Source organism: Entelurus aequoreus, linkage group LG07 (assembly GCF_033978785.1).
Source record: "Entelurus aequoreus isolate RoL-2023_Sb linkage group LG07, RoL_Eaeq_v1.1, whole genome shotgun sequence".
Lineage (NCBI taxonomy): Eukaryota > Metazoa > Chordata > Actinopteri > Syngnathiformes > Syngnathidae > Entelurus > Entelurus aequoreus.
Window position 1 is genome coordinate 47,203,957 of NC_084737.1, and position 23,614 is coordinate 47,227,570.

Genomic DNA, 23,614 nt, shown 5'->3' on the forward strand with positions numbered 1-23,614 from the left:
TTTTTTGAATGCTAGGGGAACAGTGCCGGAGGAAAGTGATAAGTTTATAATATTTAACACTGATGGACCTAATAATACAAACAGTTCCTTGATAAGTTTCCCAGGAAGTGGGTCAAGTAAACATGTTGTTTGTTTTATCCCACTTACACGCTGTAATAATTCCTCTAATGTTATTTCATCAAAAATAGAGAGACTATTTTGGAGGGCAGTGTCCGTCGTATATACAGTCGTATTTGTGTTAATAGAACCCAGTTGTAGCTGGGATGCGTTGTCTTTAATCTCCTTTCTAATGACTTCAATTTTCTTATTAAAGAAATTCATAAAGTCATCTGCCGAGTGGGTGGAGCTACTGGGAGGAGTCCCTTGTTGGGTTAGCGATGCTACTGTACTAAACAGAAATTTAGGATCGTTTTTGTTGAAGCGGATGAGATTTGAGTAGTGTTTAGCTTTAGCTAAGGTAAGCATGCGTTTATAAGTTATTAAACTATCACTCCATGCTTGATGGAAAACCTCAAGTTTAGTCACGCGCCATTTGCGTTCCAACTTCCTACATGATAATTTATGAGTGTCCAAATAATACTGTGTATATATATATATATATATATATATATATATATATATATATATATATATATATATATATATATATATATATATATATATATATATATATATATATATATATATATATATACAGTATATATAACACCTTAGTATGGGGAACATATTCTAAGTGACAAATACTTAATTTAGAGTTATTTGGACACTAGGGGAACATATTCTAAGTACTAAAGACTTGATTTAGAGTTATTTGTTAAGGGTTAGGGTTAGAGGGTTAGGGTTAGGTTTAGGGTTAGTTAGACTGGTTGTATAATAAAGCCATGCAGAATAAGTACTTAATAATGACTAATTAATTTGCATGTTAACAAGCAACTAATTAATGGCGAATATATTCCCCATACTAAAGTGTTACCATATATATATATATATATATATATATATATATATATATATATATATATATATATATATACATACTTGCAGTGTGTATATATATATATATATATATATATATATATATATATATATATATATATATATATATATATATATATATATATATATATATATATATATATATATATATATATGTATATATATATATATATATATATATATATATATATATATATATATATATATATATATATATATATATATATATATATATATATATATATATATATATATATATATATATATATATATATATATATACATTTATTAGGGCTGTGAATCTTTGGGTGTCCCACGATTCCATTCAGAATCGATTCTTGGGGTCATGATTCGATTCAAAATCGATTTTTTTCCAATTCAACACGATTCTCGATTCAAAAACTATTTTTTTATTTATTCATTTTTATTTTACTAATTTTTATTTTAAATGAAAACAATACACAACAATACCATAATAATGCAATACAATTTCAAAACCAAACCCAATTTTGCTGCCGGTGATTTTAGTGGATGATCCTTTTCCTCTGATAACTGTGGGTGGTGTCTGTCCAAGTGAGCGCGGGGATTTGAAGGATTCCCAAAATACTTAACTTTAGCGTTGCAAAGTCTGCAAATTGCTTGAGTCATGTCAAGCCCTTTCTTGCCACGGTAAAATCCAAAGTGTCTCCAAACGTTTGCTTTCAAAGCCCACGGAGGCGGTTGTATTTCTTTAGGCTGCTCTGTGTCTTTTTCTTTTACCTGCATTTTAGCGGCAACACAACAACACTACACTGTACACCCCTTAGTACTAGCTAGTCACCAGGTAGCATCGCTGCTTATAAATAAATGATAAATGGGATATACTTGTATAGCGCTTTTCTACCTTCAAGGTACTCAAAGCGCTTTGACAGTATTTCCACATTCACCCATTCACACACACATTCACACACTGATGGCGGGAGCTGCCATGCAAGGCGCTAACCAGCAGCCATCAGAGGCAAAGGGTGAAGTGTCTTGCCCAAGGACACAACGGACGTGACTAGGAAGGTAGAAGGTGGGAATTGAACCCCAGTAACCAGCAACACTCCGATTGCTGGCACAGCCACTCTACCAACTTCGCCACGCCGTCCCTTGCGCAATACCTACGGTAGCCCAGAAGGCACATACACATTGCCGGGAGCGGGGGAAGAAAATTGATTTTTGAAAAATGAGAATTGATACTGAATCATACAACGTGAGAATGGCAATTTGAATTCGTATCGATTTTTTCCCACACCCCTAGCTGACATGCAAGCAGAGTAGTAGATTTTTGTAAAAAGCTTTTATAATTGTAAAGTACAATGTTTTATCAACTGATTGCAATAATGTAAATTTGTATTAACTATTAAATGAACGAAAAAAATGACTTGTTTTATCTTTGTGAAAATATTGGACACAGTGTGTTGTCAAGCTTATGAGATGCGATGCAAGTGTAAGCCACTGTGACATTATTGTTCTTTTTTTTTATTTTTATAAATGTCTAATGATAATGTCAATGAGGGATTTTTAATCACTGCTATGTTGAAATTGTAACTAATATTGGTACTGTTGTTGATAATATTCATTTTTGTTTCACTACTTTTGGTTTGTTCTGTGTCGTGTTTGTGTCTCCTCTCAATTGCTCTGTTTATTGCTGTTCTGAGTGTTGCTGGGTCGGGTTTGGTTTTGGAATTGGATTGCATTGTTATGGTATTGCTGTGTATTGTTTTGTTGGATTGATTAAAAAAAAAAAAAAAAAAATTATAAAAAAAAATAAAAAATTGATTTTTTAAAAATGAGAATCGATTCTGAATCGCACAACGTGAGAATCGCGATTCGAATTCGAATCGATTTTTTCCCACACCCCTAATATATATATATATATATATATATATATATATATATATATATATATATATATATATATATATATATATATATATATATATATATATATATATATACATATATATATATATATATATATATATATATATATATATATATATATATATATATATATATATATATATATATATATATATACACATACATTTGCAGTGTGTATATAAAATGTTGATGGAGGGTTTTGAAGTTGTTTTAGAGGGCTTTGAAGGCTACAGTGGTGACTCCCTTTAGCCGCATTTTGCAATGTTTTGTTTTTTTTATCTTCAGAATCCTAAAAAACAAAAGTCATGTGTGTTTTTGTTTGGGAACGACAGGCAAAACTCCTTCCAAAAAGTGCAGTTCCCTTTTAAGTGAAGGTACTATTGTATGTAATTTCCAAAAATATCCTGCACTACCTGTTGCAATTGAACAGTTTCCTTACCCCAAATTATCATGAAAATTTACAGCCAGTATTTTTAACCAATAGCAAGGAGTGTTCAAGACCACATTTGTGCCCAGTGAAGATTATGCAAAGGTAGAAATGATAATAGGTCAGGCTTGAAATGATTGGAAGTATAGCGGACACACATATACGTGGATCAATGCGCCGTAACAGAGGCCCATTTATACAAAAGCAGGCAGACAGACATGTTGCGACCTTCAATCTAGCACCTCATCTGGGTGAGGGCTATTTTAGGAAAGAGCACAGGACACACATTGCCTCCAGCTCTCATCTGTTTCTACTCTTGTCTTGCCTGCTTCCACCTTGCCTTTGGCCTTCCTTGCCACCAATCTCCTCTCTGTTGTCTGCATCAACAATATACAATCTATTTTATTAGAAACACCTGCAGTCTATTGAGTTCAATACGAGAACTTCATGTTGTCGGAGCAAAATAACCTTAGCACTTAAATCTCTAGATCAACTTTAGATCTATCGTTGGTATTACGTTTTTGTTCATCTTTTATGTTTTTGTATGTTGTATGCCCTTTTTGTCAAAGAAAACATTTTTTTTCTTATAGAGCAAACCATTAACAATAACATCAATACCAATAGAACAACAATAACAACAAGGAGGTAACGCACAGACTCATTGAGAACATTTATTTGTCACCAAAGATGGTCTTTGCAAGTGGGCCTGTGGCAAATGGTGCACAAGTGAACTACTCGTTTTTTGCCCGTACACAATGTGCACTGTTTAGTGCACTACCTAGGCTGGGATTGCTGCCGCTGCTCTCCCCTCTCTTGACCTGCAGCCCCACTTTAGAGGATTAACTATGCTGCTGCCTGCCTGACAGGCAGGCAGGTCCTTGTGGCCTTTGCTGGCGCAATGACGGCTTTGCCTAGAGTCTCCAAAAAATGTGCCGCCTGTCACATTTTGTGCCATTCCAAGTGGGTTCAATGTTTGTGAAAACTACGAAGGCATTGTAATCGGAAATGTCCACCATGTGATAACAAAAGGGTATTGGGCCACTTTCGGGACCGTACTCTTGCAGGACTAGGTGTAACACGGATTTTAGGTGGATTTTTTTAGATGGAGCAAAAACCCTGTAAAAAAGATTAGATGACATGAGATTGCATTATCTGACAAACATTATTTGATCAACTTTGACAAACACAAAAACAAATAATTATTTCAAAGAATCATAATAAGTGACAACATTTGTGCAATACCAAAATGTAAATATGAATGCCAAATGTGAATTACACCAAAATTGATGCAAATTTGTGCTTACCTAAGCAAAAATGTTTTTCCCCAGAATCTTTAACCTCTGGTAAGTGTTCAGGTTGCATGAGTCTGGCTGTTGTCATGGTAACATGGCTGCAAACTTTACAGCCAAATTGCAAATTTCCAACATGCGTTCAAAAACAACCACTCAGCCACACCACCAACGGGAGAAGAGTAGGGCTAATTAGAATATCTAATTGGTTGAATGGCAAAACAGGTTTTTGTGAAGCTGATCTTCAGAACAAACAGGCTGTCTGGACTTGTTTGATTTGATGTAGTTTCAGACATGCATTCAAAAAATATGTTTATATTCAAATGTTTGCACGTATTTTCACCTTTTTTTTTTTTTTACATCAATAATTGCATAAACTTGCAGCCTTGTACACGACATCACGTGGCTCAATGTGCCAGTGCATGCACACACTCATGCACGTATGGGCTCACGTGCACGTATGGGCTCACGTGCACATGCAGTATATTAGATGTTACCACATTCACACAATGTCACTATCAACACACTAAATGATAAATGGGTTATACTTGTATAGCGCTTTTCTACCTTCAAGGTACTCAAAGCGCTTTGACAGTATTTCCACATTCACACACACACTCACACACACACTGATGGCGGGAGCTGCCATGCAAGGCGCTAACCAGCAGCCATCAGGAGCAAGGGTGACGTGTCTTGCCCAAGGACACAACGGACGTGACTAGGATGGTAGGAGGTGGGTATTGAACCCCAGTAACCAGCAACCCTCCGATTGCTGGCACGGCCACTCTACCAACTTCGCCACGCCGTCCCTAACGTGGTTTTATTCCATACAAGTTGTTGGCAGGTCTTGGATTTTCAAAGCAACTATGCGTCTAATATGAACATATTGAATGTACTCTATGTTACCCTGGTGGTATCTAGTGGTTGAGGGGTGAAATTATTCCTCTAACAGCATTTGCAAGTCTTTCACAGGGAAATGCTTAGATTGATTTGGTTGTATTGGAAAAAGCATCATAAAATAACAGGTTTGAAGTATATAAAAAATGGCCATTACAAAGGGAGTCAATAGGGGACAAACGGGTCCTTAATCTTAGTCTAAGACAAACCATGCTAAAAATAACTTAGCAAAAAACGGCCAACGCAATTTTTGAGATTAATCCCACAACTACTGTAGGCATATTTCATCCCACTAATTTAAAAAAATGAAAATTCTGTTGCATGATGTCATCTTCAAAAGCAAAAAAAGGACCGAAAAAGGTCCTGGGCACCCTGAGGGTTAATCTTTGTTCTGCTTTTCAAGTAGTGTAACCACCCTAATGTTATTTGTGATTTAAAAGTTTTGTTTAGTACGAATGTTTGTTAAGCTGTGTGTCTGTGTCTCGTGTGTGTGTGTGTGTGTGTGTGTGTGTGTGTGTGTGTGTGTGTGTGTGTGTGTGTGTGTGTGCAACTCAGAGAGTGACAACTGACAGGTGAAAATTGACTCTCAAAAAATATATAAATGGAATCATTTGATTAATATGGATCAAATGTTTCTATTATTATGCTTGGCACATTCTTGTTGCTCACATGTGATCAATAAAGTGATTGTTGATCACTTCCTACCATTTCTATTAAAAAGTCGCATACGGTCCAGCCGAAATCGTTGTGTATAAAATGTCCTAAGCCGTCATATCCGTCTTTACTTTTACTTACGCAGAGACACAGCAGGTAAACAATGAGCATTTATATTTTTGATGGTTGATTCAGAGTGGCATTATGGTGCTTTTATCCTCATCTCATTGAATGTTTGTAGGTGTCTTAATTGAAGTATTTGAGAGTTTTCTGGAAGTTTATTTTGTCATTTTTATTATGTGTGGCGTACACTGCATCCAAACTTCAAGTGCATTGTATTGTTTCACCTTCCAGGAGCGCTGGACTTAGTGCAGCCTCAGAAAATACTTAAGGTGATGGGAGCATATGTGGAAGGTTTGACAAGGAACGCCCACATTTAAGGGTTGCGCCACCCACAGTGCGCATTTTGGATGAAGGCGCTCAGCGACACTTATGTCAAGGAGGAGAATGCTGCCCAGCCAGAATCTGCGCAATTGCACAGCTTTTCTCACATAAGCACATGGAAAATTAGGGCCCTAAGTGTAGAACTGTGGACAGTTTTAGGCTTCCAGCTTAATTTGAATGCTTTGAGCAAGGCCCCTTTCTTCCGAAATGAATGTGTCTCAGTATACCAACAGCTGGATTAATTTCCTAAAATGAAAACAAAACACACTAAAACATTTCAACACAAACACGTATTTATCCAAAAAGGGCGAACGACGACAACAGAAGAAACACTGGATGGTCAAATGCAAGCTCAATGAGAATATGGTGCATCACCAAAGTCTTATAAACGCTCAAATTTATAAGTAGAAGCCCCAAAGTATAATTCTCAGAGAAGAGCTGAACCCTATGTAGTCCTCTAATCTGAAGGAAGTTTGAAACACCCTTCCGGGAAGGAGTTCTGGAGCCCAGTTGAAGCGACAGAAAGCTGTGTTCACCTGTACTTTCTGCGCCCGCCGTTTGTCTGCTCTCTGGTTCTGGTGATAGATGCGGCTAAAGTTGGACACGATGACAGGAACAGGCAGGGCGATTACCAGCACCCCACTCAGAGAGCAGATTGAGCCAAAGATCTTTCCTGCAATGGTTTTAGGAACCATGTCTCCATACCTGCAAAAGGGTGAAAGAGAATGTCTTAGGGGGCTTACAATTCTTATTTAATACTTCAATCAAAAATGATGGCACAACATTCGCCTTCACAGACACCACAACTTCACATCCAATTAACCGATGTCCCTATTTCCTTATCTGGAACCAAACATTCAACATCAATTTTCAGGTCTGCTCCAGGCATCCATCATCAACAGAGTAAAAAAATGACCTTGTGACTGTGGCTCATCTCAGGAGGATAGCTCCTGAAACCTGCTTGTCTCACAAAGTTATTCAATAATTCACAGGCACTATTAACCTTTGAAGGCGCACAGCCAATGTTCCCAAAAGTAATTTGGCCCGATTCAGTGTGATATATCTGCAAGTCAAATTTGATCTCATTCCATGTGCAGAAGACATCAACTTTAGTGTATGCTTTTTTCTTTCTCAATGGAGAAACCATAACAGAGAAAGCTAAAATGATCTAATTAAAAAAATAAATCTGTTTCTTATTTAAGAGCAAAAGTAGCAGGTAATTTGTCAATTTCTGTTTAAAAAATGTTTTAATGTTAGTTGTCAATCAATATAAATTGTGCGTATTTATAAATGTAACATATTTTTAGCAAATATGAATTTGAGTGGCACTAAAGGGCTGCAAGGTGAGTCGCAGCTCAGAGAGAGTTTACAGACAGCAGCAAATTTAGGAAAGCTTCTGTCTCATCATCACCCCTGCAGAAGGGAAGGTGATGTGTCAGACTGTGAGAAATAAAAACATACCTCAGCTGTGTCAGGCAGCTCTACTGGGAGATAAAATGCATGAAGGTGAAGTCAAAGAGAACTCCACCAATTCCCCAACTTATGTATACTGTATGCACTTTCTAGAGGTAGGTGTTTAACATTAACTGTTTATTATGACGATATGATAATAAATTAAGTTCTTCAGTGGGCATGAAAAAAATTCACTTTAGAAGGGACAGTCTTGCAAGCATGTTTTATGTTTTCATGATACTTAAAACTAAATTATATATGACCGAGACTGGAGCACAGAATGTCATGCTGTGTTCCGACAAAATTGGACTAAGCATTCATTGTCCCTTCCAAGAACTTTTACGGTCCTTTCACCCAAATTAAGCAATAACCAGCACAACATAACATTTTATTACCTCCCTTCTCCATAAGATATTTCCATTAGGAGGAATGAAAAGCCAATCATACTCATCTACAAGCCATCTGTAATGATATGCTATCAGATTGCTTTATAGAGGCTCTCCTCTCCTAATAGTACAGCCAATTTGTTACCCTCATTTAGTCAAGCTGGCCTGCCTCCCATGATAGCATCTTTCAGTCATTATACATAGCACATAGATAAAGATGGGCTTGCACACTTAAAAAAAAAAACTGAAGGTGATAGCAAGTTGAGAGAGGGGACGCAAATGTACGCCAGTGATAAGCGGAGGTTTGATGCAATTTATTTCCTTTCTGCCTGAATGAGCTTTTTTGAGAAAATTACGTTGAAGGCGGGAATGAACTCAATGTCTCACAGAGAAACAAATTGAATAAACAGTGCAACAAAAGTGTTCTGGAAGGAGATATTTTCTTTTGCAGATACACTGCATAATCATACAACACAAAGACAGAAAGAAATGTACAGATTTATTTTGCACACACACACATACACAGTGGTTGAGGTGATCAGGTCAGCTGTTGGTCTGGGTTGTCAAAGTCCATCTAGGTCTCTCTGGCCTGGGTTAAACTTCTAACCTCTATGAAAGATGGATAAGGGGTTGTTGAGTGAGCCTAAGTGCTTTTGTGATGTATTAGTATAACAAAGTTGGTCTGACGAATTTGTGATGATGGCTGATCATGTTAGTACAGTGTAGGCCTGGGCGGTATTACAGTTAATAACTGTATATTTTAGAAATAAATATATATTTGAGACAATACGGCCATACCGGTAACTTTTGATGTGCCTTTGTTAGGGCCTTTTGCTCTTCTTTGCGTCCAACGGGCGCAGCACAGGGCATTCCCTTTGGCTCAAACCCGCCCCTTGGATGTTTACGTAGCCTTCTCCACTGCAAGACTGCATGCACAATTAATAACATGGAGACACTTATTTTCTTCCACATCCATGCTATTATGCTCCAACCTGTGGTGTTTTGCTGTGTTGTGAAACATGCAGCAGACAACAATAATATGGCCACATATTCTGGTTTATATATAAGTATTTATATTGAAAAAGAAGCTCTGGGAGCCGCCGGCTGCAATGGTGGGCTAGAATGATCCAGACACAAAAAAATGCAGTGTTGCAAGACGCTTTTCCAAAGAAGATGTTACGATTGCGCCTCATCTCGGTAATTGTGTCCCCAAAATGTGGAGACAGGAGATGGCATGCAGGTAAGAATTGTATTTAATAAACCAGAAACAAACACTAGTGCAGCTGGGAGTGCACAAACACCCAGTACTAGTGTGACATAAAAGTGCACAAAAAAATTAAAGAGAGCTTAATTCTATACATCAGAAAAAACACTAGTAACACTTACAATGATCCAGCTCCGACTGAATAGCAAGGCTGGCATATAAAGAAGCCTTTATTGGGATTGGCAGTGGGTGAGTGTCCTAATCAATAAACAGAAGCAGGTGTGTCAGTTAGTGCTCCATCCTGACTGTGTTAAGGCAGAGAAAGTTCACAGCTATTGATCGGCAACAGGAGCCGCTGGAGCAGGTGCCAAGGATGGGTGGAGGGAGGCTTGCAGAAGGACGGTTGCTCCCTCCAATGCAGATCCACCACAGTATTTGCATGGCACAGGAGCCGTCGGGAACTTGAGCGAGCGTGGCGCAGGAACAGGAACCATCGGTAACTTGAGCGAGAGTGGCACAGTAAAACAGTAGCCTTCGGCGTCTTGAGCAGGAATGGGTGGCGTTTGTGCCTTGAGCTAGCAAGGCGCAGAAGCAGGTGGCGTTTGAGCCTTGATTTTGCTGGAACTTGAACTTGTGGGAGTTGAGCTCTTAGAAGCTGTGGTGTAGGCTCTGGTGGTTGGATAAGTGTGTACACGCATGGCAGAGGCTGGCTGGTGGCAGTAGTCAAGGTGACAGTCCATGCAGACATCGTCACCACATGGGTGGGCAGCCGCACAATGCTGGTTTGAATCCATGAACTGCCACATTTTGTGAGAAAGATGTAGTGTTTCCATTTGCCTCACAATACAACTGCAGTACTGAGGATCTACAAAAGGAGATTCCCCAGTCTAAGCGCATTCTTGAGAGGAAGCAAAGTAGCGGAAACAAAGACATTTTTAAGGCTCACTGTCTTTCTGGACGCATTTAAGGAGGTCTTCCATCAAATGTTTAAACTGTGCAAATCTGCACTTGCACTACCCGTGAGTACTGGATTCTGTAGGGGCAGTTTTTCTTTGCTAAAGTTAATCAGAACTGATGAGCATTCAAACAATGTGGGTGTGCTGAGTGTAGAACCAAGGGCTTGGGCCATTGCGCCATTCATCTTGATGACTTTGTGGATGTGTTTGCCAAAAAACATACCAAAATGATGTGCTGCATGTATGATCTATATTATAATGACTCACTTGATGGACAGTTGTTTGTTTGGTGAAGCTGGGACGTTATTACCATTTGGTTTTGGGTAGGTGGAAAAGTGTTTCTACCAATGCAGGTTTTGTGGGCGCAAACCGTTTTTGATTCGTTGTGATACAGTTTCTTTGAGCAGTGTCCTCCTCGCCAGATACAAAAAGCCTTTCCAACCATAATGCTACTCAGCCACTCAGTGCAGATACTCTCCATTTTTTCGCCATAGGTCGGCAAGCTCCACATATAAAACAACAAATCCTGCTGGTCCTGGCTTTCTCGGCCCCGTCTCAGTTTGCTCCAACCTTTCACGCTCTATTTGTGTTCGCTCAGATTCTATAACCAGCAGTTCATCCTCCGCATATTCAGGTTATAAAATCTAAGGGTGTGAATCTTCCTTTGTACAAAAATAGTCATCTATTTCGAGGTCTGCCATGATTAGCAAACACACGCTGTTGTTGCCGGAAGTAGGGACATACTTGCCAACCTTGAGACCTCCGAATTTGTGAGATGGGGGGGGGGGGGGGGGGGGCTACAAGGGATTCTGGGTATTTGTTCTGTTGTGTTTATGTTGTGTTACGGTGCGGATGTTTTCCCGAAATGTGTTTGTCATTCTTGTTTGGTGTGGGTTCACAGTGTGGCACATATTTGTAACAGTGTTAAAGTTGTTTATACGTCCACCCTCAGTGTGACCTGTATGGCTGTTGATCAAGTATGTCTTGCAGTCACTTACCTGTGTCTGCAGAAGCCTCATACAACATGCGATTGGGCCGGCACGCTGTTTGTATGGTGAAAAAGCGGACGCGACGACAGGTTGTAGAGGACGCTGAAGGCAGTGCCATCACGGCATGCCCTCAATATTGTTGTCCAGGTGAAAATCGGGAGAAATTCGGGAGAATGGTTGCCCCGGGAGATTTTCGGGAGGGGCACTGAAATTCGGGAGTGTCATGGAAAAATCGGGAGGGTTTACAAGTATGAGTAGGGAGTACATTGCTATGGACACTGAAATAAATGCGCACAGGAAAAAAGTCATGCTTAAAATTACCAAAATTAGGTGAATATTGTACACATTACATATTGTTATGAACATATCTGTACTACATTATATACATACACACAGCATGTATATACAACGTTGATGGAGGGTTTTGAAGATGCGCTAGAAGGCAACACAGGGGACATCATGATTGTGAACGATAGGCAAAATTCCGAAAAAAGTGCAGTTCCCCTTCAAATCTATACATCAGGAGCACAAACAAACACCTGTAACAATTACAATGATCCAGCCCTAACTGATTGGCGAGGCTGCCGTATAAACAAAACAAATTGTGATCTGCAGCAGGTGAGTGTCCTAAGCACCAAACAGAGGCAGGTGTGTCCATCAGTGCTCCATCATGACTGTGGTGAGGCAGGGGAAGTGGACAGGAAGTGGAGAAATCAAGAAGGAAGGAGTACTGAGACCAACTAAACTCATAAACACAGGAAAACAATACAACGTCCGACCTGTCCAGGCAGGCCATGACAGAAGATACAGAATGGCTCCTTTTGATGTCTGCTGGGCCCAAATCCATCATCCAACTGCTCAAAAATGTAATTGCTGGATAAACAATATGTCTCTACTATATTCATATTCTTCCAAAATGGCTAAATATATCCACAAAAATACTGTCAGCAAACACAATCAGATTTGATAAACACATTGCGAGTGCTAAATGATTACATTTGCTCCTCCTCACAGTATTGTGGGTGTTCTGATAATCTGCATATGAATGAGGGCATATACCTTAAATGGGTTGCATTTATTTATCAGATGCAATCCTCTTTGCACAAGCTTAGTAGATCAGCTTTGTGCTGTCAAGTTTGCATATATTTTTTTAAAGCGTGTCCAGAAATTCATCTTGAAGGGTTCCTTAGTGAAAACGATGGTGCCGCCTGGAGAGCAGCCTGGACTTACACCAGTCAATCCTGCCGGACAGGTACACTGTAAGTAATTTCATTTAATTTATTGTCAATTTCCAACAGTAGTTTAATGTATTATCATTGGCGTTGCGATGAGGTGGTGACTTGTCCAGGGTGTACCCCGCCTTCCGCCCGATTGTAGCTGAGATAGGCTCCAGCGCCCCCCGCAACCCCGAAGGGAATAAGCGGTAGAAAATGGATGGATGGGCATTGCCGTTGTTAGGCCTATTTTAGGGGGGCTCAAGCCCCCCTAAAATGTTCTTTTTTTTTTATAATGTCCTGCCCAGCTTCTCAGGCAAATCATATAGTAGATGTAGATGCCCATATCGGCTGTTCAGATTTACTTTACAAAAGAGAAGTGCAGGATACTTCTCTTGTTGACTTATATGTATTTGACTTTATTAAATTTATTTATATTATCATTTGGTGCAGCCGGGCCGGAGCAGGAGGGGATAGAAAGAGAAAAAAAAGGAAGAAGTTCTTAAGCCCCCCTAAATAATTTGGTGTTACAAAAAAAAAAATCTAATTTTTTTTTTTAGATTTTTTTTGCAAATACATGCCGACATATTCATTATAAAGTGGCCCGAATATGAGTTTAAATAAATAATCATATAACCTGTCATTATTCACTCAGTTTCCCCTCACTTCATAGTGTAAGGTAGAGAACCCCTTTAGTGCGTCGGTAACCAATCCATTCCACTTGCTCATATAGAAAATGCCCACACCACTCAAAATCAAGTCCGCATTTTCTCTGCAACCTTCCTTGCGGTCCTTGGACTTGTTCATATAGAAAATGCCCACATCACTCAAATCCAGTCCGCATTTTCTCTGCGACCTTGCTTGCGGTCCTGCAGGTGTACGAAGCACATTAGCACACAGCAGTGCAGAACAAGAACCTTGTGTCTGCAATTGTAAATAATTTAGTTTTTAAGTTTTGTGTTTCTTGTAGAATCTATATAAAGTAATATACATTAGCCTATTGTTAAAATAATTAAAAAAACATCATTAAATATATTTGTTTTATTGTATTGTTACATTAATAGCTGTTGTATTATTATAGGATGGCTTGTTAAACATTTCATAGGATTTTCAGAGGGTGGAAAAACCAAGACATTTAATATAAAATGTAAAATGAATAAATACATAAAAAGAAAAAGAAAAAAATGGTTAAAAGCCATCGTCCAGGGGAGCATTTAATTTCGTCCCGTGCACGACGGGACTACGTTAATCTCAAGCCCTGGAAGTTACATTTTATTGTTTGCATTATTTGTTTCAGCATTGCATTTTGAAGATGGTCCCTCAGCTCTTTGACAGCTTTGGTTCTTTTTCAGATCAGCAGACAGACTCTAAGTCTTTCTTATTTACAGTATATAAAAACGTTTCTCATTTCTATTCAGACTTCCATATATATGTAATTTCCTTAACGGCTTGCCGTAATATATATATCAGAATCAGAATCAGAATAGTTTTATTGCCATTGTTTGAGAACGGGTTCACAAACTAGGAATTTTTCTTGGTGCAAACGTGCGTATATATATATAAATATATTATATACAAGCCAAATTATCCCGATGCAGATATTACTTTAATTCAAGTAATTAAGTAATATTTCCAGGGCTTGAATTTACAACCATTTTAGTCACATATGTGCCCAAAATGTAATCTGTGCAACTTCAAAATATTTGGGAACAAACAATTATTGTATTGTAAGCGAAAGTGTTGGCATTAGCCTCTATGTTGTGAATGAATAACATAGAGGCTAATGCCATGACTTTCATTGTGTTTCAGTGTATCTTGAAGGATCATGCAAGTCATTGTTTCTTGTTGATGCTGTAAACAAAATGTCACTGTGCAAACCCATGTTTGGCGTTGTACTGAACACTCATTGAAAATAAACCCACTGAAATAATAATAATAACAATGATTAATTTCTAAGTCTTTGTTAGCCGTTTGTGAAGTTTTGTGCTCGTGCGCTATGTTCGTTTGCATCCTGTGCATCTCCTGGGGGCTAAGCCCCTACTGTCCTTAAAAGCTAGTGACGCCCCTGGTAATAATGTTATACTTTCTTGTACTGTAGTTTGCAATGCATTGTGGGTAGTTAAACTTGAAGCAACAGGAAACAGGCCTTCAACAGTATGTCAATGTGATCAATTACATTAGTTGTTAAAGCATGGAAGACGTGTTTCTACACACGAACAAAAAGTTCTGCTTCCTCTGCATCCATTGTGAATCTAGAAGTAACACAGTATTCAATATTTTAACTTATCTTGTTTTTTTTTGCCAAGAGAATGATGTTAGAAATTAAACTTTTGCTTGGTTGGAATACAATCTACAGTGTGCATCCCTCAAAGACTAAAAATAGGCCCTTTGATGATCTTGGAAGGCAAGCTTATGAACTGTAAGGCCAGATTTCCTATAATTACGTTCCTGGGCACGGCCGACCATTTTCGTTTGGCATAGTTCCTGTGTAAACCAGGGAACAGAACGTGTTGCAATAGGGACATGAAGGTCAAAAACATTGCTCAGAGATGTACTGTAATGTTCCTCAAGTTCATCCACTGATGTAAAGACTGGGCAGATGATTTGCTGGAGGTCTATAGCCATCGAAGTATGATCGATATGTTTCCAGTTTCAAAAATTCCTTCGGCTGTTGTTACTATCAGGCAGTACAAATGTGAAGCCCATAGAGACCGCTTTGTGGTCGGACACAAATACATCTTGTTTATCTAAACCAACTGTTCTCAAAGTTTGTTCAACAAGTACCACCTCACAAAAAATGTGGCTCTCCACTTACCAACATTAAAATACTGCAGCGTAGTAGGCCTAAGTATTCATTAAAAACAAGGGAACAATTTTATTTAACACATATATTTAATATTTTGGCCATTGTAACATTACTCACAGTTGAATATAGGAAAATAAAACACTGTACTTTAATCAAGTGAATATTTGGTGTACCGCTGGATAAAGCCAGCATACCACTTATGGTATACTTACCACCGTTTAAGAATTGATGATCTATACTGATGGCTGTTTTCTTCAAAACATGTCAGCATCGTTTCATGTATGAGTCATTATGTGCACAATAGTCTGTTCAAATAATATCATATATGAATCTATTGGAACATTGGATATATGTATTACAGCAATTGACTGTCAGGTGAAACTAGAACTTTAACGATGGAGGAGTTTCACACATATCATATGATCAATCAAACAGTATGACCTGAAAGGTGCCATCCCATATTGCGACTAGTAAAGAAGTATTAGTTGTGAAACTTACTTACAGCACCGTAGGCTCCATATGAGTTTCTTTGTTATGTTTGTGTTTTTATTACAGTATGTTATGCTGAAATACATTTTATTTTTATGGATGAATGAAAGTTCATGTGTGCAAATAAAAATGATATTTTTTTTTCAGTTGTATACAGAATTGTAATCTGTCAGCATGACAAAAAAATAGTACAGAAACCTAATGAAGGACCATGCTAAGACAGAGGTGGACATCAGGGCTTTGTCAATCGTTCTTTTCTAAAGTGAGAAAACTTTCAAACATGGTTTGCCAAATTATCTTAGAGTTTGGAGAATGTAAGTTCTGTTTTAAGAAATGAGCCAAACTAAGGGAGAAAAACAATTTTACCACAATTTCCCAGCTATAGAGTGCTTCAAATTGTAAGCAACACCCACATAATTTTTGGACAAATTTTATATTGTACTGGCTTCACAAGTCTACAAGCCACCGGTAAACACATTGAAAAATGAAATATGTACACAGAGACTTGTGTTCATTCACAAATTTAACAAAAGGGTCATTGAGCGCGGTCTTTGTCTTTCTCCTCCTCCTGCCTGCAGTCTGGACTTTCGGATCTCGTCAGTGGTGGTGGATTGATTTTCAGTGCCGTGGCTGTTTCTTTTTTAGTTGGCTGGGTGGCCCGTTTTTGGCTTTGGGGCTGTGTTGTGTGCATTTCATCGTCTCTTCTCCATTATAAGGGTGAATCCATAACATGCTAAATGGCTGACTGAATCTTCGGCAATTTCATTAGTCTGATGTAATAGGACTAAATCTATTAGCGGCATGTGAAGCTTGTGAACCTGAAAAAAATCTATAGATTAGCTGCAGCATTGTATAAAGCGCTGGTTTCAAAGCGTGGGAAAAACGTTGCGGCTTATAGTGCGGAAACTACGGTATTTATTACACTAATTTGCTTAGTCACCTACAGTATACAGCTACAGCAAAGCTCATATAGCTTTTATAACAGTACAATGGTCTATCCCTTACGCCTTTAATACTCACAATGTATTGAAGTGGCCCATGCATCTGTCAATTTTTCTGTGTGCTATATATATATATTTTTTTGTTTGTTTTTTGACAATTGTATTTGTTAGAGGATTAGCTGTAAGCAGTTTTTGTTTTTTATGACTCATTAGAAAAATCATTAAAGCTCAGGGAAGCAGTTATTTATCTTGGCATTTTGTTCCCTTAACGTACCAAAGTACGAATTGAAACGTGACCTTCATCCCTCGTGCATGTAGAGGTAGATACCAGCACATCTGCACAATATTGTCATTGCAACAAAGCTAATCGCTTCTGAGTTGAGCACAGTGACAAATTGCCTCTCCAGGCTTCTAACCTTCAAACAAGCATTCATCTGTACGCTCATCTGACTTTTCATGGCCAGTAACTCAAGGTGAAGTAACTTGAATGACACATGGTTCTTCAGATAGTAGAGAAAGGTCTATAATCAAGCCTGAAAATGTCACAGCAGGAAAGCAATAGCAGGTACAGCGATTCAAAAAAAGGATGAGATAGAAGAAAGATCAAGATGACAGTAAAGAAGAGAACAACATATTTAGATTTGGGCAGTGTGCAATGGAGGATATGTTTGGTTCCATTCTATAACACTTTTTTGTCCAGTATCTTCTGTGAATGTCTCTTGTGTCTTCATGAGAAGGTAAAAGGAAAAAAGTAGAACAGGGAAAATATAGACATTTATTTTAGTCAAATTTTTTTTAACGGTCCTTTCCAACCACACAGGCAAATCATATTGTTGATGTGGATGCCAATATCGGCTTTACAGATTTACTTTACAAAAGAGAAGTGTGGGATACTTCGCTTGTTTCCTTATTTGTATTTGACTTTATTAAATGTTTGGATATATTTAGTGTTTGGGGCAGTCGGACCGGAGCATGAAGGGATAGAAAGAAAAAAATTGAGAAATTGTGGGTCAAAGAGGGGCGACAACACAGAGGGACACAATGACAAAAACAACATAACTACATCACCAAATATGATGTATGCAATACACCAGGATTTGATGAGAACCATGAGGAAATTAGCGCCATGCTGAAGGAAAAGAATCGCCTTCATCAAGCCTACATCCAAGATCCACAGTCATCATCCAAGAAAGACCTTTGTAGACCTGACCAAGGCCTTTGACACTGTGAGCAGGAATGGTTTGTGGAAGATAATGGCAACGTTTGGATGCCCAGAGCACTTCACAAAGATGGTTCGCCAGTTTCATGACTGCATGATGACCAGGGTCCTTGACAATGGAGAAGCATCCAAAGACTTCCCTGTGAGCAACGGAGTTAAGCAGCGTTGCGTATTAGTCCCTATCCTGTTCAGCATGATGTTTTCTGCAATGCTGACGGAAGCCTTTGCTACAGAGAATCCAAGGGCGTGCCTTAGATATCGAACTTATGGCAAGCTCTTCAACCTTCGGCGACTCAAGGCTGTTACAAAGGTCAAGGAAACTGTGATCAGTGATCTCCTCTTTGCAGACGACTGCGCCTTGAATTCAACTACTGAACAAGATATGTAACACAGTGTCAACCAGTTCTCAAGGGCTTGTGACAACTACGGCCTAACAATAAGGACAAAGAAGATGGAAGTCCTTCATCAACCCGCACCAAGTAATCAATATGTTGAACCTTCAATTCAGGTCAAAGGAGAAAAACCTCAAAGCGGTAGACAAGTTTATATACCTGGGAAGTACCCAATCTTGTGTGGTACACATCGACGATGAAGTAGACTACAGAATTGCAAAAGCCAGCGCAGCATTTGGTAGGCAAAGAAGTAATGTATGGAGTTGTCGTGGCATCAGGCTCAAAACGAAGATATTAATTTACAGGGCAGTAGTGATAACAACTCTACTGTACGCTTGTGAAAATTGGACAGTTTATCCCAAACATGCCAGGAAACTGAACCACATGACTTGCTTGCGCAAACTGATGAACATCCGCCGGCAAGACAAAGTGCCAGACACTGAAGTTCTTTCTCGTGCCAAGCTACCATCAATATAGGTTCCTCTTCAGCGCTCTCAAGCCCGTTGAACTGGTCATGTATACAGAATGCCGGATACAAGGATAACCAAACAACTTCTGTACGGGGAACTGTCTTGTGGCACCAGGTCTGTAGGCGGGCAGCGCAAACGCTTTAAGGACTAATTTAAAGCTAACCTTAAGACGCTCAACATCAACCCAGAGACATGGGAGGAGCTGGCAGACGATCATTCTGTATGGCGTACGGCAATCTCGGTTGGGACTAGAAATGCTGGGAACACTCGCATTGAAGCATGCAAGAGGAAACGTGAGCTCTGGAAGCTGAGAGTGTCAAGTACCTCCGCTCCAACAGACACATGTAGCAGATACTTCCGAGCAAGGATCGGCCTGAGGAAACATCAACCACAATCAACTACTTAGATGTCCTGCTCATCGTCGACAATAACGGAGGGACATCATACAAATATGATACCAGTAACTATAAAGGGAAAAAAGTGTTGAATTAGATAGTAATAACACAGTATTGATAATGAACATGTTATGCATTGCAAGTGAAACAATAATAATACCAATATAAATAACAATATTGATAATGAATAACAATATTTACCTTTATTATCACCATTACGATTGCTTCAATTGCAACAATACACAAATGTAATGAATAATTGGATATAAAAGAAAGGAAAGAAAGAGGGCGAAAAGAAAAATAATCAAACTCTATTAAACGTTTACATTATTATGGTTAAAATAAGGTAAATTCTAGCAGTACATCAAGTTTTATATGATGTGTGTGTGTATTTGCATGAGTGTCATTGTGTACATTTGTATGTATGAATATACTGTATGTTTAATGAAGTGGGTTTTTATGCATGAGTGTATGTATGTATATGTGCATGTGTATGTATGCAGGGTTTCTACTGGTATTAGCAAATCTAATATAATGCTTGATGGATGGAGGGACTGTTTCATTTGAGAAACTATTTTTATTTAATTATTTTTCTGCAGTTGCATCCTGTGTTCTGACTTCTTGCACCAGCCGTAGCCAACAGCCAATTAAAAGGTTCTGTTTGTCAATCATCACGCCGTACCTTCAAACAAAATTATTAAAGGGGAACTATACTTTAACCCTTTAAATAAAAGTTTATTATAATATACCCAGAATTTTTGTTTATTTTATCTCTTTAAAACATGCTGTAAAAATTCATATCCTCTGAAAATATGCTTTATAATAGCATCAAACTGGAGGATACGTTTTTTTTAATCCGGATAAAAATTTAAAAAAAAAAAGTTTAAATGTTTTATGGCGTAATAAAAGAACATCATACTAGGAATGCAAATGATGCATGTGTTCGTAAATGGATGGTCGACTTAAATATTTTAGAAAAAGATGACAATAGGCCTTTTAGATGCATAAAAAATAAACTGGGTCAATTTAACATCTTGAATAGAATGTATTTTACACCCTCTCAGTTGTTGAACATGGGTACATTAGATAGCAAGTTAAGTATAAAGTGTCAGGCAGCTAAAGAAACTCCAATTCATTTACTTTGGGAATGTCAGAAAAGTCTGTGTGGTGTGGTGTGTTGCAAGAATTGCCTTGGTTGTCCATTCTAGGCCACCGTAGGTCACATGAGGTGCCTTCTGCGTCACAAGTCTTGCTAATGTTACCCAAATTAGCTCATGCGTGTTGAACTGGAGACTGTAAATAAAGGATTTGTGTATTAAACAAGCTTGCCTTCCTAATTAACATAACATGGTTTCAGAGTTAAAGGCCTACTGAAATGAATTTTTTTTATTTAAACGGGGATAGCAGATCTATTCTATGTGTCATACTTGATCATTTCGCGATATTGCCATATTTTTGATGAAAGGATTTAGTATAGAATGACGATAAAGATCGCAACTTTTGGTATCTGATAAAAAAAAGGCTTGCCCCTACCGGAAGTAGCGTGACGTAGTCAATTGAACATATACGCAAAGTTCCCTATTGTTTACAATGATGGCCGCATGAAGTGAGAGAGATTCGGACCGAGAAAGCGACAATTTCCCCATTAATTTGAGCGAGGATGAAAGATTTGTGGATGAGTAAAGTGCAAGTGAAGGACTAGTGGGGAGTTGAAGCTATTCAGATAGGGAAGATGCTGTGAGAGCCGGGGGTGACCTGATATTCAGCTGGGAATGACTACAACAGTAAATAAACACAAGACATATATATACTCTATTAGCCACAACACAACCAGGCTTATATTTAATATGCCACAAATTAATCCTGCATAAAAACACCTACGTGTTTGTTATGCTAGCTCCTAGCTCCATAGAACACGCCAATACAATTCAAACACCTGATCAACACACACAATCATCCATCCATCCATCCATTTTCTACCGCTTATTCCCTTCGGGGTCGCGGGGGGCGCTGGAGCCTATCTCAGCTACAATCGGGCGGAAGGCGGGGTACACCCTGGACAAGTCGCCACCTCATCGCAGGGCCACACACAATCACTCAGCCCAAAAGACAGTTCACCTAACCCAATGTTCATAAAGCTTATATATTTTTAAAAAGTTACGTACGTGACGCGCACATACGGTCAAGCTATCAAATGTTTAGCAGCCAAGGCTGCATACTCACGGTACCTGGTATTCAGCTGGGAATGACTAAAACAGTAAATAAGCACAAGACATATATTTACTCTATTAGCCACAACACAACCACGCTTATATTTAATATGACACAAATTAATCCTGCATAAAAACACCTACGTGTTTGTTATGCTAACTCCTAGCTCCTATGCTAGCTCCTAGCTCCATAGAACACGCCAATACAATTCAAACACCTGATCAACACACACAATCACTCAGCCCAAAAGACCGTTCACCTAACCCAAGGTTCATAAAGCTTATATATTTTTAAAAAGTTACGTACATACGCAAAAAAAAAGTTGCGCACATACGGTCAAGCGATCAAATGTTTAGAAGCCAAAGCTGCATACTCACGGTAGCACATCTGCGTCTTTGTCATCCAAATCAAAGTAATCCTGGTAAGAGTCTGTGTTGTCCCAGTTCTCTACAGGCGTCTGTGTATCGAAGTCAAAAGTCCTCCTGGTTAGAGTCTCTGTTATCCGAGTTCTTCCATCTTGACTGCATCTTTCGGGAATGTAAACAAAGACGCGCCGGCTGTGTACTGTTGTTGCTGACTTCGTTCGAAAAATACGTCCGTTTCGCACCGACAACTTTCTTCTTTGCTTGCTCAGCTTCTTTCTCCATAATGCAATGAACATAATTGCAACAGATTCACGAACACAGATGTCCAGAATACTGTGGAATTATGAAATGAAAACAGAGCTTTTTCGTATTGGCTTCAATGTGGAAGGCATACCCGTGTTCCCCGGGCTACGTCACGCGCATACGTCATCCTCAGAGGCGTTTCGAACCGGAAGTTTAGCGGCAAATTTAAAATGTCACTTTATAAGTTAACCCGGCCGTATTGGCATGTGTTATAATGTTAAGATTTCATCATTGATATATAAACTATCAGACTGCGTGGTCGGTAGTAGTGGGTTTCAGTAGGCCTTTAAGGACTACATTAGGGATCGACAACCCAAAATGTTGAAAGAGCCATATTGGACCAAAAATATAAATTTTAAAAAGTCTGTCTGTAGCCGCAAAAAAATAAAAGCCTTTCATAAGTGTTATAATGAAGGCAACATATAATGTAAATGTCTATAATAGCTATATTAGCCTACTATCAAAATGACTAAATGTGTCCTAGGCTGATGCAAATATTCGTTGACAGAAATGTTGAAATCTAATATTTATTCTACACATTTTTGCAACACTGGAAAACATTAGTAAAACGGAGGCTACTTAAATGGTGAGATACCTGGAAATTACTGGCTTAGAATTGCCAAATGTGTCCAAGTTAAAGGGAACGGCAGGCTGTCTTCTTCTAATGGATTTACTACAATCTTTGGCAGTTGGGTACCGTTTGGTGTGGTCTATAACGGCACGCAAACTATCAAGAATGCAGTCAATATTACATACAGATAATGTGTCATGCAAATATAAATTAAATACACAGAGGAAATACGCAAATGAAATTAAATGACCTCAAATATACCTACAAACGAGGCATAACGATGCAATATATACATACAGCTAGCCTAAATAGCATGTTATTATTGATTAGCTTGCAGTAATGCACCAAACAAATTATCACTCCAACAAGTCAATAACATAATCAAAGCTCACATTTGTCGATTCACACGCATAAAAAGTTTGGTGGTCAAAATGAGACAAAGAAGGTGTGGCATAAAACATGTCGTACTGTGGCAGCGTCTGAGAAAGTTTAACATGTAAGCAAACTACGGTGAGTTTAGGAGCCGCCGAAATTAGTAAGGCAAAATTGCGCTTGATCAGTGAAGCATGCTTAATATAAACAGTGGAATATCTAAGGAAAGTGTCATGACGCGGAGTCGAACCCGCGTTTCCTCTG

The 23,614-nt window shown here is 38.6% G+C and overlaps 1 protein-coding gene across 2 annotated transcripts in view; it reads right to left on the minus strand.

Annotated features, from left to right (window-relative positions):
* Positions 1-23,614, minus strand: part of LOC133653935 (potassium voltage-gated channel subfamily D member 3-like) — a 318,445-nt gene that overhangs the window by 56,352 nt on the left and 238,479 nt on the right. For both annotated transcript variants that reach the window (XM_062053781.1, XM_062053780.1), the window contains exon 3: positions 7,152-7,320. In XM_062053781.1, coding sequence (XP_061909765.1) covers positions 7,152-7,320 — 169 coding nt within the window. The remainder of the gene's footprint in view (positions 1-7,151; positions 7,321-23,614) is intronic.